Genomic DNA, 18,362 nt, shown 5'->3' on the forward strand with positions numbered 1-18,362 from the left:
TGCAATGAAAAAGTATTCAACGTACTTTATGATAAAGTGCACTGTTGTTATTTATTTACAAAAAAAAAAAATCAACCTTAAAAGTTGGCGCCCAAAACTCATGGTGGCGTTAAACTCTTGAACATGACCTTGATAGCAAGTTCCTAAGTAACTCCGCTAATCACAGTCGGCTGTGACGAGAGATTTGAGGTATTTTTCACTTCACATTTGGAAAAACGTCATCAAATTTGATTATTGCTTATATTTTTATTACAAACAGCCTACTACGCCACGCAACACCACAGACTCCTCGCACAGACGAACAACCAGCCAACTTATTCATTCCGAACCTCGATAATTGATTCTGCTCACACCAAGTCTTGCTAGTGTATGAGCGCGCGCAATTGATGAAAATATAATTCAAAAACACATTCGCGTTGAGCCGAACGCGACTTCGTGCCAGGCAGCTCGCTGCGCGCACCCGACTCAACCACAGACAATCAGATCGTAACGTTTCGAACGTTTGACAGTTTGACGTTTGAGACCCTTCGCTTCGCGTGACGTTTGAGCTTCCGAAAAAGTCCGCTAGATGGGGTTTGGTTAATTTTGGAGTTCCGATGATCTGTGGTGAAATTGGTTGGTGTGTTGGTATGAGAACGCTCTCTCTCTCTCTCGCCGGCTCCGGATCATTCCCCGGGGTATCGCATCTTCTCGCCGAACGAGCGACCGGCAGTACCGTTCCAGCGGTTTCTCTGGCCAGAACCTCATCTTGCATCAGCTGAGTAAAGTTTGCACAGTTCTTTCTTTCTTTTCGCTACAACTGAGGAAGAGTGAAGTTTTTTGTTGACGCGATGTCTTTGGGCGTCGAGATCTTCGATCTGCCGGCCCGGCACTTCCAGGTGTTTTGGGGTGCTTCCGGTGATCTATGGCAATCGCTGTGGGATCGCGTGCTGGACGTCACAGGTAATTGGAAGTTTGTGGTGATCTGCGCAGAATGTAGACTATAGCGTATAGAGTGACTAACTAGGCAGGGGATATCCAAAGGTCATGATCACACTGAGCTGTAATACACAAACCTGTGTATAGAACTAACAGCTCTCAATTGGAGCGCTGGCAGAGCACACTGCGATGCATTTCTCCGTCAACTTGACGGACGCACACACTCGTGCTAGTAGGCGTTGAAGAAATGCTTTCGAAATGGTAAACAAAACTTGCCCGATGTGGTGATCGTAGCAACCGCGATCAAGAATTTGGCAAAGCAGAATTCTGGCAGGTTGGTCCAAAGTACGGAAAAAAAACCTTCAAGAAAAGCACGATAACCTGTTCCCTGGTGCGATGACCTATTTTTGCGATTTGAAAAGGTTGTTGCGTTGACGCGTACGCGTCAAAACGAGAGCCAATCTTATCGGTCAATAACAACAGTGCGGGCTGCTACGATTGCCTGTGCGAACAAAAAAAGGCCTGCCAAGATGACTTCTGCAAAACTGTTTTCTGCAACTTCACGGCTGTAAAGCGGAGAGCGGACTTTGATCTAATCTGGAGCGGATTAGGGGACTGTGGGAAAATAAGAAGTGGGCGCCTTATCGTGACCGCCTTAAAGTAGGGCGCCCTCACCTTAAGTAGCTTGTTGATTCGGAAAGGATCGTTAACCTAAGGGGATAGATTAGATAAAGGTCTGTGATTGAAAATTAAGCTTTGTTTTACAAATAATTCTTGAGTTTTTTTTATTAGGTCCTATAAACATATGAAAGACAATAGTTTATTGGTCCTTTTCAAAAAAAACTCTGGAATTCTATCAATTAAAAAATGAAATCCCAAATTACACTATTAACCTTAATCCAATAATTCAGTTCTTTCTTGTTGTTGTCTGTTGGCACCGCGTTGCATCGAAAACGGTCTTAGAGGGCACGAGACGATAAAGGAAGATAAAGAAAACGGTCTTTGTTGGAGGAAGTCGTGCCGAGGGCAGTGATTTGAGGGGTGTGACTAAACCGTAATTGTTTTGATTGGGGTGACGAATCTTGAAAAGAATTTGGTAATTCCTGATTTCGTGCAAAAAAAACATGATTTTCAGAAAGATTGCCATTATTTATTTTTGCAAGCGCAAAACAACATCAAGATTTCGTGATCACAATCAATAAAGACATAGATTTAATTCATGAAAGCATAAATTAATTTTCATGAAATCACGATTAAAATTCAAGAAAGTTCATGATACCATGAAAATAATAAATTAAATACTAAAATACCAAAATACTAAAATACTAAAATACTAAAATACTAAAATACTAAAATACTAAAATACTAAAATACTAAAATACTAAAATACTAAAATACTAAAATACTAAAATACTAAAATACTAAAATACTAAAATACTAAAATACTAAAATACTAAAATACTAAAATACTAAAATACTAAAATACTAAAATACTAAAATACTAAAATACTAAAATACTAAAATACTAAAATACTAAAATACTAAAATACTAAGATACTAAAATACTAAAATACTTAAATACTTAAATACTAAAATACTAAAATACTAAAATACTAAAATACTAAAATACTAAAATACTAAAATACTAAAATACTAAAATACTAAAATACTAAAATACTAAAATACTAAAATACTAAAATACTAAAATACTAAAATACTAAAATACTAAAATACTAAAATACTAAAATACTAGAATATTAAAATACTAAAATACTAGAATATTAAAATGTAACGGATTGTTTTGTTCCTCGACTATCAACAGTTTTGACACCGAAGGTGTCGCGCCACTCCCGGGGATCGAGAGACTGCTGAAGCTGTTTTTAGAGACCCGGCAAAGACTCTAAGGGCGGGTTAATAGAGGCTCAAACACCAGAACACAGATACCTCCCGAGGGACCAATTAATTTGCACTAGATGTTAACGTAATAATACCAGAAATAATCAGAAACTAAACTCAAATTTGTGTGCGATAATTCATGTATTTGACCCGCTTAACCCACGTTGTCCACGCAAATCGGCCACCCAATTCAGTTACCAAACACGCTGGATGGTTTGACGGACCAGCATTTAGGCTTATATTGCGTTTTAGCTTAACAATATGGGTTGTGACGTCACGCCTAATCTTACCAACTAACAAGTTTGTTTGAGCTCAGGGTAAAAAAAATAACTTTTCAGATCTGACCTTAATCCTTGGGCGAAGGGACCGGAACACTCCGACGGCAATCTCCAACGGCAATCTCGATCGCGATGCCCCGCGCCAGGTATGGCACAGGTAGGCACGCGCGTGTGCACGCGCTGCGCAAACCGGTTTCCGATTTTTACTACCAGATGGCAGTACGCTTCCTCGAGCGTGCGACGTTTCCGCGCGCGACCCAGCTCCTGGTCTCCGCTGCGACAGCACCGGTTACTCCCGACGGGTAGTCCACCCGCAGTCCTCAGACGTTTGAGGAGTAGAATTTCACGTGAAAAGTTTCCTAATTTCCACTGAGCGACCGGAAGGGGGTTGCAAAGCCGGAAAATGAGCGTATCGGCTGGTCGCTCGCAGTCAGTGGTCGTCAAGCACTCGAAATCACCGCGTGTTCACACTTTTGGACGATGGCGAGCACGTGTTTCGATGGTTTTGTTGCCTCCAAACGACAATTGGACAACAATATTCGCAAGATGGCCGACCGGGCCTACAATTTGAGCGTCCTAGGTTGCGTTGCGGTGCTCAAATGGGCCAAATCTCCTCCACGAGGCCAATCCGCGTGCCTCACCGGCAATGCTCGTCCGCGAACGGGCCAATCGTGATGTTCAGCTGGCAATCGGTCGTGCCCCAACTCGCACCCACGCTGGGAGGTGGGCAAATTCACCTGTCCAACGTTAATTCACACGTTTTAGTCGCAAAATCTTCACAATTGATGCCGCCAGGGCTTCTTACCTTCGGAAAGTCGCAAAGAACACACCCGCGAAGGTCAGAGGAGATGCCGGAGATTAACTAATGGGCCTAAAGAGCAAACATTCTAAGTTTTCTTAACATTTACACCAGGAATTCACAATCTTACGGTTTTGTAACAGGTTTTAAGCTTCGGTAGGCTTTTCTACCGGGTTTGCCCTAGTCAATCCTTGGCTAATGACACTTTAAACTAACTTAGTGCCACAGAGGTCGGTCTAGCAACTTTACTGGTTGACGGTCTTCACGTGAAAAGATAGAAAAAGTCCCGCGAGGATCTAAAGGCCTCGACAAGATCGCTCTCACACAGAAATGGAGCAAATTGGAGGCTAGTTCCATCTCATTCTGGCATCAGGGAAAACGGGGCCTTTGTGAGGAGTTTTTTCGGGCTCTTTTATAAAGGTCGAGTCCCGCTCCCGTTTCCTTTTAAATCGTATTTCTTTATTTCTTTAGGCAAATTTGGTAGGTCACTCGACAGTTAAATGAGATCTCGTGGAACGTATAGTAGAGATCTCACGCGAAGCTTTTCAGTAATCTCCCTACCTCCCACCAAGAGATGGCGCTCTAATGAGGGAAACTTTTTCAAGAAAAGTAAAAGAGTTATTGTTAAAGAAGGTAGGGTCACAATTTGGCATTACATTCTCGCCAATACTAATTTAATAAAAATTTTGAAATCAGAAATTTCAAAATTTTTATTGTTCAAGGTGAAGAAATCATTAAAAAGTTGCCATCTGAATATGTTCAAAGTAATCTTCATAAAAAAATGCAGTTTTAATTGCCGATTCCCAAGACTGCTCTAATATTAAAAAAAATCCATTGAATCCAAATATTCTGTTCCAACTCTAATTATCATTCCTATTCATCTGGGTCTCTACACAATCATACTCGCAGTCAAATCTTAACCTTAACTAAACCGAATGACGTCAGAGATATCTGACAAATTTCCATGTACCAAATATCCAACAAACCTCAGAAAGATCTGAGAAAACTTATTAAAAACCAATTAACTTCAATAACTATTGAAAAATATGTTTTGCTAAGCCTAACGCAAACGTACCGAAACGCGTTCAGAAATATTTCACACCGAATCATCCCTCAGAATATTTTGGAAACAAATATCGCATCAGACGTTTCATTTCTAACGTCACCTAACTTCGACCCTGCGAGTTCGATCTCGGCCGTGAACTGTCATTTCTGTCAAACAAAACAAATGAATCAAAATCTCACTGAAGGTAAGAAAATGTGGTTTTCTAACAAAGTTGGTCTATTTTCGCTAATTATGAAGTTTTAACGTAACGATGGAGCGATGAGATGAACTTTTATACGAAAATGTTGAGAAATATGATTGAATGGATGCACGGAAACGCCAAGTGAATCGAATATCGCGATTAAAATCTAAACAATGGAATCAAAACAACTTCTCTAACTAAATTGATGTGAGGAAACAGGTTAATGACATCTCGAACATCGTTTTGGTGTACTCAATGAGTGTTTGTGGTGCTTAATCAGCAGTGGTTGTTGCGCAGCTCTCGCTGCACCTGACATAGCTAATGGAACTCGTTGTTTATGCTCGCTTAAGGAACGAACCGTGGTAGCTTCCAGGTATCCTTTTACCCTCGAAATCTTCCAGAACATAACAGTTCGTTCCCAAAACTTGTCGAACTCGAACCTTCGTGTACTTTGCTCCAAACTTTCCAACAAAATCTCGTGATTTATCAGACAGCAGGACGTTCTTCTTGTAGACGACATCGCCCTCCTGGAACTGATGTTTCCGATTAACTCGGAGGTTGTACGGCGCGGAATACTTCCGGTAGGCTTTCAGCAAGTTCTCCTGACCAGCTTGTGCAGACTCTTCATTTCTTCGTTGAGCTTGACCGGGTCCTGCGCCAAATTATCGTCCACTTCCCTTAGGTGTTCGTACTCAGCCCCGGAACTCACCATGTTGCGGCCAAAATTGACGAAATACGGCGTGAATCCCGTGCTATCATGAACGTGCGTGCGAATCGCCCTGGCGATTAGATGTACCGAATCGTCCCAATCACGATGATCCGCTTTTTGGTTTAGGGCACACCGAATCGCGGTTACAATAACTCGATTTACCCGTTCCGTCGGGTTTGGACCAGGGTGGTAGACAGCTAACGGCCAATGGGTAACCTCGTACCGCTTGAGCAGCTTGAGGAAAAGATCGGACTTGAAGACTTGCGCGTTGTCGGTAATACACACTTCTGGAACGCCAAACAAATTGAAAACAAAGTTCTCAACAAACTGGCACACCGCAGGAGCAGTCGCTGAACGCAGACATTGAACCATCACGAACTTCGAGAAAAGTCACACACCACCAGGATCCACAGGTTCCCTTTCTTTGACCTGGGGTAGGGCCCAAGGAAATCCATGGAAATCATTTCCCACGGACGACTGCACTGCTTGGGTTTTCCGTGGACCGGCGTAGTATTAGTACTCGGTACTTTGGACTCCTTGCACACCAAACAGCTGCAACAAAAGCGCTTAATTTCCGTGGCCATTCGTGGCCAGTAAAAGCGTTCGCGGACTTTGGCCAGCGTTTTCAGAGGTCCTAAATGGGCCGCTTCGTGAATTTCTTTCACGATAGACCTTCTTTCAGCCAACGGAACGACGAACTTCCAGCGAAAACCAAGATCTTCCAGACCCGTGCTATTCGAGATGAATTTGAAGAGTTTTCCACCTGAGATTTTAAAATCGGGAAATCGCTCAGGAAACTTTTCCACCTGGTTCAAGAGTTGAGTGATGTACGGGTCGGGGAGGTCCACCTTGACCTGATTTATGGACCGGGACAGGGCGTCGGCGGGAATGTTTTCGCTGCCTTTTTTGTATTGCAGGTCAAGCTCGTACTTTGAGAGCTTGAGAGCCCAGCGAGCGATTCTCGGCGATTTGGATTCGATGGACATCGATTTGAGGAACGTGAGACTCATGGCGTCGGTCTGCACTACAAAACGGGAACCTTCGATGAAATGCTTAAAATTCTCGATACTCAGCAGGACAGCCAGGCACTCTCGCTCAGTGGCACTGTACCGGCGCTGAGTGCTGGACAGTTTCTTAGAAAAATAAGCAATACACTTCCGCTCTCCTTGGTGCATCTGCACAAGGACCGCACCAATCGCCAGGTCCGAACTATCGGTCTCGACGATAAACGGCAAATTAAAGTCTGGATTAGCCAGTATCGGGGCGGTCACCAGCGCAGTCTTCAGTTTGGACAGGGCCACTTCCGCTTCTTCGGTCCAGCTAAACTTATTTCGATTCTTCTTGAGGAGGTTGCTGATGGGGGTCGTAATTTCAGAATAATTTTGGATAAATTTCTGGTAAAACCCGGCGAGTCCGAGAAGGCGTCGGATGTCCTTCACTGTTTTAGGCGTAGGATAGTCTAAAACGGGCTGGATTTTGCTAACGTCCATGGACAGTCCGTCCTCACTCAGCACGTAACCCAAGTATCGAATACTCGTCTGACAAAATTTACTTTTTGACAGGTTGATGGTGAGACCCGCCTTCTGAAGACGATCAGCGACAATCCGGATCCGGTCCAGGTGGTCCTCGAAGGTGTTCGACAGGATAATGATGTCATCGAGGTACACATACACCCAGGGTGCCAGGTCGTGTCCTATGACTTTCGTCATCAGTCTCGCCATGGTCGCCGGAGCATTGGTCAACCCGAACGGCATGACAACAAATCGGAACAGACCTTTGTTCGTGCGGAACGCCGTTTTGTCTTTCGCGGCCTCGTCGAGTGGAACCTGGTAGTACGACTCCGACAGATCAATGACGGAAAAATACTTCGACTTCTGGATACGCTGAAGAATTCCCATCATATTAGGAAAGGGAAAATCGTCCTTTTTGGTGCATTGATTTAACCGCCTAGAGTCAAGACAGATTCTCCACTTTCCACTGGCCTTCTTAATCGGCAACAACGGATTTAAAACGTCGACCGCCGTAGGGCACTCTTCTATGACCCCGAGGCGCTTCATTCGCTCGATTTCCGCGTCGATAACTTCCTCTACGGATGGAGACCAACGATACGGAGGAACCTTCTTCGGCTTTGCGCCCGGGAGAAGGTCGATCGAATGGGACATGATCGGAGTTCGACCTAGATTCCCGTCTCGCGTGGCCGGAAGTTGTTGTACTACTTCAAAAAGTGCTTCTCGCTGGCTATCCGACAAGACATGTTCCGTGACCAGGTCACTAGGCTCGCAGATGTGTTTTTCCGGTACTTCGATGGTTGGCATCTCCAAGCTGTCATCGGTTGAACTCTCGAGGTCTTTCGCAGATTCCGCTGGGCTGATTGGATGGATTTCAAAGCATATATTGTCATTTGTGTCACCAAAATAGTCCTCAACTCGCTGAAATTCGATCATATTGACCGTTTCTTCACCAACCGGGGAAAACGGGGACCCACCAGACGGAATCCAAACTTGTTCAGGAAATCTACGCCTAGAATTAGGTCCTTCTTCATCTCAGGCACGACGATCGTGGGAAGGACGTGGGTGGTAGACTCGTAGGACAGGGGAAGATTCACGTAACCGAGACATCGATACGGCGTACCATCAGCTGTCGTAATCTGGAGGCGAAGAGGTTGAATCTGTAAGCCCAACTTATTCAGCAAACCCAGCGAGCTGATCACCGACAAACTGGCACCGGTGTCGGCTAGCGCTTCAATCTCCTCAGATAGAACTCGAACTTTGAGGTGTGGGCAACGGTGAGGGGTCGTGTTAATTCGATGCGCAGTATTGAAGACAGAAAACGGACGGTTGGGAATCTCCGGAGTATCAGATGGGGTAGATCGATTCCTGGATCCATCCCATTTACTCGTTTTTTCCTCCTCATCCGACCGAGTTCGGAGTGGATGTCCATTTGGGCACTGGAACGCGGTCGTACCCGTGTGTCCACACACATGGCAAAAGTACACTTTTTCTGGTCGCACTCCTCCACATGTGTCCTGCCTGGCGACAGTTCCAGCACATCGGCTTCCTGTTCTCACCTGTAGAGTCCGCAAGCTTCTTGAAACGACCATGAACCGCGCACACATCGGCATTCAACAACTCCTCATCAATCTCTGCAGCTCGTTCGTCCATGTCCACTTGGTGAACGGAAGCTTTTGTAGACCTCCGAGGCCGTCGAGCGCATCGAGCTTGTAACACAGCTGGGACAGGTGATCAAGCGACTGAATGGTGGCCAACACCAGACTACGCTTGTAACTCATCTTCATGTTTTTGGTGACCAGGTAGTACAACTCCGCATGAGACATTTTACGAGTGAGGCGTTGCGCTAATCTCTCAATCTCTTCGAGATATTCACCGAACGGTTCATTGGGACGTTGTTTACGTTTGTCCAACAGGTCACGAGTAATGAGATCCCGGTTTGGATTGTCGTAGCGCAACCGGAGGTATGTTTCCAAAGTCTCCCAACTGTCGAATCTGTCATGGTAGGTGGTATACCACACCGCCGCACCCTCGCGGAACAACAAATGGGCGTGCATTCGTAGATCTTGTTTACTGATGTGGTAGGACTCGCACATAATATTGATCTGGCGCAAAAATCCACCACGGGAACAGAATTCGTACCGCCGGTGAATTTCGGCCATTTTTCAATTATGTTGCACTGCTGGTGCGGTAGTCGTCGATATCTCTCACCTTGCAGCGTTTGGACATCCGGAAACCTTCGGTTCACATCCCAAGACGGTCCTGGGGCGGGATTAGACTCCTGACGGCGCCGTGACTCTCCATGAACTTGGCTTTCCTCTGGTAGTTCAAATAATCCTTCTCCACGTGACATGCTTCTCATTTCAGGCTTCCCTGAAGTTTCTCGAGCGGATAACTGGAAAGGAGGAGAGGGTACACGCCTCGCTGGAGGTTGATCCTGCGAAATCCGTAACATCTCCGAATCCCGACGCAAATCAACCTTGGCCACTTGTTCGGCCAACTCATCTACGGCTTCTGGAAGGACCGATGCGCCGTTGGCTTGCTGCCTCATCATATGTTCTAGACACGCGCGAATGTAATTTTGAACGTCGGAAGCATGAATGAACTCATTCATATCCCTTTCATCGGCAGGTTCATTCTGAATCGTCGGCGTTGGAGACGATGTAGCTGCTGAACGGCCCATGTTCCCTGGTTGAGGCTGCTGCTGCGGCGGGAGTGGATGCGCACTCCCAGACGTCGGTTCAAACAAGGTTCGCGCAAAGCCACCGAGGGGTGGCGCCTTTCGCCTTGGATCCTCCGATATGGCAAGTGTCGAGTTGTCCACGCCAGCGGCGGCCGATTGCTCCCATCGCTGTGGATTCGACATCGGTCTTCCCAACTCGGACTGCCTTGTTGCCGCTGGGGAGAATCCGGACAGCCATTGGTTATAGCTCGATTGACCTCTAGGGGCCGGTACTGGGGCAGCCAACAGATCACGAGATGCTTTCGGTTTGGTCCCAGTATACGGATTAAGCGAAGGCTGCAGCGTCCTTTGAGTCGTTGTGGACGACGCGCGCGTAAGACGATCGTCAAGAATTCCGCCAACTGCTCCTTCCTCGAAATCCGTCGTCAGATCCACTAACTCCTGGGCCAACTGTCCCGGAGTCGCGGAGGCCAAATTCGAATGCACCGTATGGATTCGCATCAGGGAACCTGTCGGCAGACATGGGCTAAATCAATGTTGTAGTACCTTCTTGAGAGTCGCTCGATGCTGTCCAACAACGCCTTCCGCTGCTGCCGATGTTCTTCCGTTCCCGGCGAGTATCGTCGAAGTCGCTTGTGATAGTGAACCAGTCGAGAGTAGCAATCATCATCAAGATTAGCATCTAGACAACGCTCCATTTCCTTCAGCTGTCTCGGGATCTTCACCAAGTCCTCCGCTAGCGAATACGTCGAAAAATGTACTTCTACCGGATCCTCGGGTTTTTGCAGCAAAGCACGCAAATTCTGCTGGCGCTCGCGTAATCCACCACGAACAGGTGTGGCACGAAGGCAAAATTCATACTCCATTTCATCCTCTTTGAGGCTGCATGGGTCACTTATGTAAACGTGATCCATTGTTTTGATTCCAACTAACACTTTTGAAATAACTCCTCAACAATGTTCGAAAATATATTAAAACAAAATCCAACGAAATCTCAAATTAATAGTAATCAAACCGAAATAGGGTGACTGCGAATCAAATTTAGGTCTATTACGGTGGTGGAACAAAATATTTGAATTGTATTTGGTATATTGCAAACGAAATGATGAAATATGATTGTCTTGAAATAAACTATGCTCAATAATAGTTCAGAAAACCCAACAAACTTCTAACTGAGTACCCAAACTAAACCCAACTTTGAGACATAGTAGAACTATTGCCACTATTGCTCGGCCCCACGTTGGGCGCCAAAATGTAACGGATTGTTTTGTTCCTCGACTATCAACAGTTTTGACACCGAAGGTGTCGCGCCACTCCCGGGATCGAGAGACTGCTGAAGCTGTTTTTAGAGACCCGGCAAAGACTCTAAGGGCGGGTTAATAGAGGCTCAAACACCAGAACACAGATACCTCCCGAGGGACCAATTAATTTGCACTAGATGTTAACGTAATAATACCAGAAATAATCAGAAACTAAACTCAAATTTGTGTGCGATAATTCATGTATTTGACCCGCTTAACCCACGTTGTCCACGCAAATCGGCCACCCAATTCAGTTACCAAACACGCTGGATGGTTTGACGGACCAGCATTTAGGCTTATATTGCGTTTTAGCTTAACAATATGGGTTGTGACGTCACGCCTAATCTTACCAACTAACAAGTTTGTTTGAGCTCAGGGTAAAAAAAATAACTTTTCAGATCTGACCTTAATCCTTGGGCGAAGGGACCGGAACACTCCGACGGCAATCTCCAACGGCAATCTCGATCGCGATGCCCCGCGCCAGGTATGGCACAGGTAGGCACGCGCGTGTGCACGCGCTGCGCAAACCGGTTTCCGATTTTTACTACCAGATGGCAGTACGCTTCCTCGAGCGTGCGACGTTTCCGCGCGCGACCCAGCTCCTGGTCTCCGCTGCGACAGCACCGGTTACTCCCGACGGGTAGTCCACCCGCAGTCCTCAGACGTTTGAGGAGTAGAATTTCACGTGAAAAGTTTCCTAATTTCCACTGAGCGACCGGAAGGGGGTTGCAAAGCCGGAAAATGAGCGTATCGGCTGGTCGCTCGCAGTCAGTGGTCGTCAAGCACTCGAAATCACCGCGTGTTCACACTTTTGGACGATGGCGAGCACGTGTTTCGATGGTTTTGTTGCCTCCAAACGACAATTGGACAACAATATTCGCAAGATGGCCGACCGGGCCTACAATTTGAGCGTCCTAGGTTGCGTTGCGGTGCTCAAATGGGCCAAATCTCCTCCACGAGGCCAATCCGCGTGCCTCACCGGCAATGCTCGTCCGCGAACGGGCCAATCGTGATGTTCAGCTGGCAATCGGTCGTGCCCCAACTCGCACCCACGCTGGGAGGTGGGCAAATTCACCTGTCCAACGTTAATTCACACGTTTTAGTCGCAAAATCTTCACAATTGATGCCGCCAGGGCTTCTTACCTTCGGAAAGTCGCAAAGAACACACCCGCGAAGGTCAGAGGAGATGCCGGAGATTAACTAATGGGCCTAAAGAGCAAACATTCTAAGTTTTCTTAACATTTACACCAGGAATTCACAATCTTACGGTTTTGTAACAGGTTTTAAGCTTCGGTAGGCTTTTCTACCGGGTTTGCCCTAGTCAATCCTTGGCTAATGACACTTTAAACTAACTTAGTGCCACAGAGGTCGGTCTAGCAACTTTACTGGTTGACGGTCTTCACGTGAAAAGATAGAAAAAGTCCCGCGAGGATCTAAAGGCCTCGACAAGATCGCTCTCACACAGAAATGGAGCAAATTGGAGGCTAGTTCCATCTCATTCTGGCATCAGGGAAAACGGGGCCTTTGTGAGGAGTTTTTTCGGGCTCTTTTATAAAGGTCGAGTCCCGCTCCCGTTTCCTTTTAAATCGTATTTCTTTATTTCTTTAGGCAAATTTGGTAGGTCACTCGACAGTTAAATGAGATCTCGTGGAACGTATAGTAGAGATCTCACGCGAAGCTTTTCAGTAATCTCCCTACCTCCCACCAAGAGATGGCGCTCTAATGAGGGAAACTTTTTCAAGAAAAGTAAAAGAGTTATTGTTAAAGAAGGTAGGGTCACAATTTGGCATTACAAAAATACTAAAACGCTAAATTTTAAAACATTTTCAACTTATTAAAAAACTCAAAAAAATCTTGAGGGTTTTAAAAATCTCAAAAATTTAAATTCCAGAAAAATGCTCTAAGTTTTTCAAAATTCTTGAAATTCTTTTAAAAAAATCTAATTTTAGGCTGGTAAAAATTTCACTTTTAATTATTTGAACCTCGGCTCCGGTCAAAGTCGAGGGGGTGAAAAAGAGCAAAAAAAAAATTATTTTTCGAATCTATGAAATTTATTTTTCACTTTTGTCTGTTTTCAATCTGTGAATTCAAAATTTAAAAAAATGTAAAACAATCAAAAATGCCCTATTTGACTAAAAATACAATAATAAACATTATGCAATATTATTCAATAAGTGATGTGAATATAAACAATTTTTGATTGGAAAATTAAATTCAGCAGCATTTTTTTTCCTCGATATGTGGGGAAATTTTGCTGGGGAAAGCCTAAAACCGGAATATAATTATCAATAGCGTTGTTAAAAAAATCTCTACCAGTTCTTAGTTTTGTTCTTAACTCTAAAAAAAATAAATATTGAAAAAATATATTTTTTCGAATCAGCTATCCTAACACTTAAAAAATTATAAGTGCTCTTAAAATTTAAAAAATAATAAAAATAATAAAACTATAAAAAGTTTAATAATATAAAAATTAAAAAAATATAATTCAAAAAAACATTCCAAAATTTTAAACTTCAAAAATTATCAAAAACCTATTTTTTATATTTTAGAATTAAAAAAACAATTAAAAAAAAAACGTCCAGATTCTAATTTTTTAAAAAATCTTGAATTTTTAAATGATTAAAATATTTATATTCTTAAAATTAAAAAAAAAACAGAAAACTGTAAAAAAATAATAAAAATTCTAATGATTTTGAAAAAAATCAATCCTTGCTAAATATTAATATGGCTAATGCAAATTCGCAATGCAAAGCAATCCACTTTAACGACCCCCGGGTCTTTTGTGGGCTCTGTTGCAAGTTTCTGCTCATTTCTAGGCGTCCGAAGGTTATGTGTGGTGAGTCACCCATAGCCTCTTTTACGCAAATGGACCGACGTTTTACTTCCCCATCCGATAGAAGGCAAATTCGATATCCAGTAAAAACGAAAGAGCCTTCCTCCTGAACTTGAGCCAAGGAATAAAAACTTGCGATATAATTTATGCTAGCCTAATTCTAACAATCTATAATTTCTAGAAAATGTGAACAGTTAAAAAAAATGCTTCCAAAAATAATATTTTTCGAAACTTTGACAATTTAATTTCAAGTTTTTGTCTTTTTCTGATCTGTGGTCCTCAAATTCAAAGTTTGCGAAAGTCTAAAAGTACCCTATTTGATAAAAAAAAATTAATTAAGCGTTATACCGCGTATTTTTAAAAGTTTAGAACCAGAAAAAATAAAAAAAAATTTAAAGACATAATGTTTGTCCCCCGATTGCCAAAACCTTAAAAAAATAATACCTAACCTTGTTTAAAACACTACAAATTCAAAAAGTTCAAAATTTTTTCAATTCTGAAAATTAAAAAAAAAATCTATAATTTCTGATTAAAAAATATATAAAATTGTAAAAGTTTTAAAAATTAAAAAAATAATAATCCAAGAAATAATCTCAAAAGTTTAATTTTTTTTAAATTAAAGCTTTTTTTACATTATAAAATGCAAAAAAAAAACAAATCCATCCTTAAAAATTTAAGAATCAAAAATATTAAAAGCATTGAAATTTCAAATTCTGAATAAAAAAAATTATGTCAAAACAAAAATTAACACGCAATGTCACACTTGTTCAGACCCCCCCTCCCCCCCTAGAGCGTGACATACTTTATGGATCACGCCTATCCAAATATTGATTTTTTTTTAATTAAAGCTTCATTTTCTACATTTCTAAATTTTTAAAACTCCAATCTTTAAAAAAATCTGGACTAAAAAAAAGTTCTCAAAAAATTAATTTTGAAAAAAAATTAAAAAATCTAATATTTTTGAGAAGAAAATCCATCATTACATATGGCCAATGCAAATACGATTTCCAGTATATAAAAAAAGATTTCCTCCTGACCCTGAGCCAAGGAATAAAAACTTTAAATATAACTTGTACTATCCTGATTCTTAAAGTTCATATTTATTACAGTTCACAACAAATTGTGAACAGTTATATTTACAAAAAATAAAAATTCAATAGAATCAAAATTTTTTTTTCAAAACTTAGACAATTGATTGACAGTTGAAAACAGACTTAAACATTTGTTTCTGGTAAAAAGAACAATGTAAAATCTCTAGAAATTTTTTATTTTTTTACTATATAAATGAAAAAAATATCACTGTATAAATAAATGTCTACCACGAATTTCTTTGGATTTTGCTAAAATAAATCAAAAATGAAATATTTTTTGAATGCACGCAATGTATGGTGGTGTGCGTGTTTTCTAGCCACTGTCAATCACATACGAAAGAGCTGTGGTGAATTTAAAGTTGTCGTGAATACACAATTTTCCGGTTAATTTTTTTTTGGAAGAGAATTTTTAAAAAGATATTCACGTCTGTTTGTCTGTGGTTGTTGGGGTAAGTTAAAACATTTGTTATAACTTATTTAAATATGTTGAAAATAGTAAATGAAAATATAGTAACGGCAAATTTGACATGTCAACACTAAATGGTAGAGCCAACGTTGCTAGAGAACAAAAGAATCTTTTAGCACAGACAAACAGATCAATCAACAATATAACGGTCAATTTGAATGATCTTAAAACTCACCACACATTTTGTAGGGGGGTTCCCAACTTGATGGCTCTAGGGAGCAGTGATAGCTTAAGCTTTAATAAATTTGTTCAATAATCCACGTCTATTGGTCTGTAATATAAGTTATGGTTCAGTATAAATATGATTGACATAAACGAATAACCATGTGTCTCCGCCGAACAATCCTCAACAAATCTGTTCGGTGGAGTCACTTGGTACTCCAACCGCTGTAAACAAACTCTAACCCAAAACCCACTCCCCAGGCGACGACCCCTTCCGGCTATGGATCTTCGGCACCCTACTCTACACCATGACCCTGTACTGGACGATCGGTTCCGTCTACACCCTACTGGACGTCTTCAACCGCCCCGCCTTCCTGCGCCGCTACAAGGTCCAACCGGGCACCAACGAACCCGTTGACCGGGACCGTATATTCCGCGTCATCCGGCAGGTCGTCTTCAACCAGATCTTCACCGGACTCCCAATGCTCCTGGGGCTGTACTACTTCATCGAACCCCAAACGGTGGCCGGCATCCGCGAACTCCCCACCTTCCCGACCGTGGTTTGGCAGCTGGCCGCGTGCATCGTGATCGAGGAGTTTGGGTTCTACTACAGCCACCGACTGCTGCACCACAGCCGGGTCTACAAGTTCGTCCACAAGCAGCACCACGAGTGGACGGCACCGATCGCCATCACGGCCATGTACTCGCACCCGCTCGAGAACATCCTGAGCAATCTGGTGCCGATCGGGGTGGGCGTTTGGGCCACCGGATGTCACCTGACCGTGGCCTGGCTGTGGTTCACGCTGGCCATCTCGAACACGCTGCACGTCCACTCGGGCTACCACCTGCCGTTCCTGCCGAGTCCGGAGCAGCACGATTTCCATCATCTGAAGTGAGTTTTTGGCTTTGTTTACGTTTTTTGACAGTTGGTGGATGTTTGAAAATTATTTCAGATTCACCCAGTGCTACGGTGTGTTGGGGGTGCTCGACTGGCTGCACGGAACCAACAGTTTGTTCCTCAGCTCGAAGCAGTCGGAGCGGGACTACATCCTGACCAAGTTTGTTCCGCTGCGCGAGCTGCATCCGGATCAGCAGCAGGCCAAAGACAAGTAGAGTTTGCACCAGGAGGAAATGAGTCAATGCAAGATTATACGTGGAAATGATATTTTTATATACAGAAGAATGTATCGTCGTTGAGATGATTTCAATATACAAAATTTTATCTAAATTTATTCGTTTTTTAATAAATTTCCTCTCATTTTTGATTATCCTTGTTAATACTAATTTCATGCAGCAATGTTTCAAGCAACTGTCAAACACTTGTAAGTGAAACGTGGTGAATACTAATTGTAGTGGTGAGTTTCAAAATTAAAAAAAGTTTCACTATGTAAAACAAAAATCTAGAAATATTAACGATAAAAAATCCAAAAGCATTACATTTAGATTTTTCTTAATTTTTTGAAATATTATGTGTCTAAAAATTGTAAGAACTTTTAGAACTCAGAATCTCTAGATTTTTTTTTAAATTTATTTAATTTTTTTGGCAGCTTAAAACTTTATATTTTATTTTAAATATAACATTTCTAAAGATTTTTAACCAATTCGGAAGATTTTTCAAAAATATAATAATTTATGAAAATTAAAACAATATTTTAGAAGTTTTAACCCTGGGTCTTGTAAAGTCAAGGGGCATGATTTGATCCTAGTGCATTAGTTAAAATTTGGGTATAAATTCTTTTTTATAAGCACTATGGACACCACTTCATGCTACGAGAACTCGCTTTGCCGCTGCCCCAGGGCTTAAGCGTTGACCGATAAGCTGTCTTCGTGAACTAGGTAGTTCTCCGATAGTGAAAATATCACAATTGCACAAGACACCGCTGCTTCTGTGACTTTTTCACTATCACAATGTGGGTTTTGGGTTGAGACTTCAGGATAGTACAATTGATTTGTTGCTTAGCACTAGCATTTAAAATAAATCTGTATCTTTTCCAAATCTATTTGATGATAAATTTAGTTGCAATTGTTATGTTAGAGTAATGCTGTCAATAAACTTTGATAGATGTAGAATACTAGGCATTCTTTTATGTCAAATTGTCCATAGAGTCTCGATCAATCAATAATGTAATGATATCGGACAAAATTCGTTGATCTGTTGAACTAACGGTTTTCGGATTATGGTTGTATTGACCATTGTTGCGAATCGAGGAACTACGGATCTTTTGACGTAAATGATCATTTCTTTTTAAAATCGCGATTTCTATCCTATTTGTACATTAGTTCACAAATTTTTATTGTTTTTTTTTTTTTTATAGAAGTAGTACTGCAACAGTTAAAGGAACGTTTAGTTTTGAACATTAAGTTTAGAGGATCACCCTCCCAAAAAAAAAAAATATATATTTTAGAAGTTTTAAAATTTTAACAATTTGGAATTCAGTAGATACATTTAGATTTTTCTTAATTGTTTAAGA

The 18,362-nt window shown here is 42.1% G+C and overlaps 1 protein-coding gene and 2 long non-coding RNA genes across 3 annotated transcripts; 1 reads left to right on the forward strand and 2 right to left on the reverse strand.

Moving 5' to 3' along the window:
- The first annotated feature begins 693 nt into the window (after positions 1–693).
- LOC6051383 (fatty acid hydroxylase domain-containing protein 2) lies at positions 694–17,062 on the forward strand. The gene is made up of 3 exons (XM_038259343.1): positions 694–942; positions 16,153–16,783; positions 16,845–17,062. Exons 1-3 carry the CDS (start codon positions 831–833, stop codon positions 17,002–17,004), a joined length of 903 nt encoding a protein of 300 aa, XP_038115271.1. The 5' UTR covers positions 694–830; the 3' UTR covers positions 17,005–17,062.
- On the reverse strand, positions 2,711–4,287 carry LOC119768708. The gene is made up of 3 exons (XR_005278172.1): positions 4,022–4,287; positions 3,898–3,963; positions 2,711–3,829 (listed from the first exon to the last, which is right to left on the reverse strand). It is a non-coding gene; the product is annotated as an uncharacterized LOC119768708 (long non-coding RNA).
- Positions 11,386–12,872, reverse strand: LOC119768710. The gene is made up of 3 exons (XR_005278173.1): positions 12,607–12,872; positions 12,483–12,548; positions 11,386–12,414 (listed from the first exon to the last, which is right to left on the reverse strand). It is a non-coding gene; the product is annotated as an uncharacterized LOC119768710 (long non-coding RNA).
- Positions 17,063–18,362: the final 1,300 nt, after the last annotated feature.

This window comes from Culex quinquefasciatus, chromosome 1, assembly GCF_015732765.1.
Source record: "Culex quinquefasciatus strain JHB chromosome 1, VPISU_Cqui_1.0_pri_paternal, whole genome shotgun sequence".
Taxonomy (NCBI): Eukaryota; Metazoa; Arthropoda; class Insecta; order Diptera; family Culicidae; genus Culex; species Culex quinquefasciatus.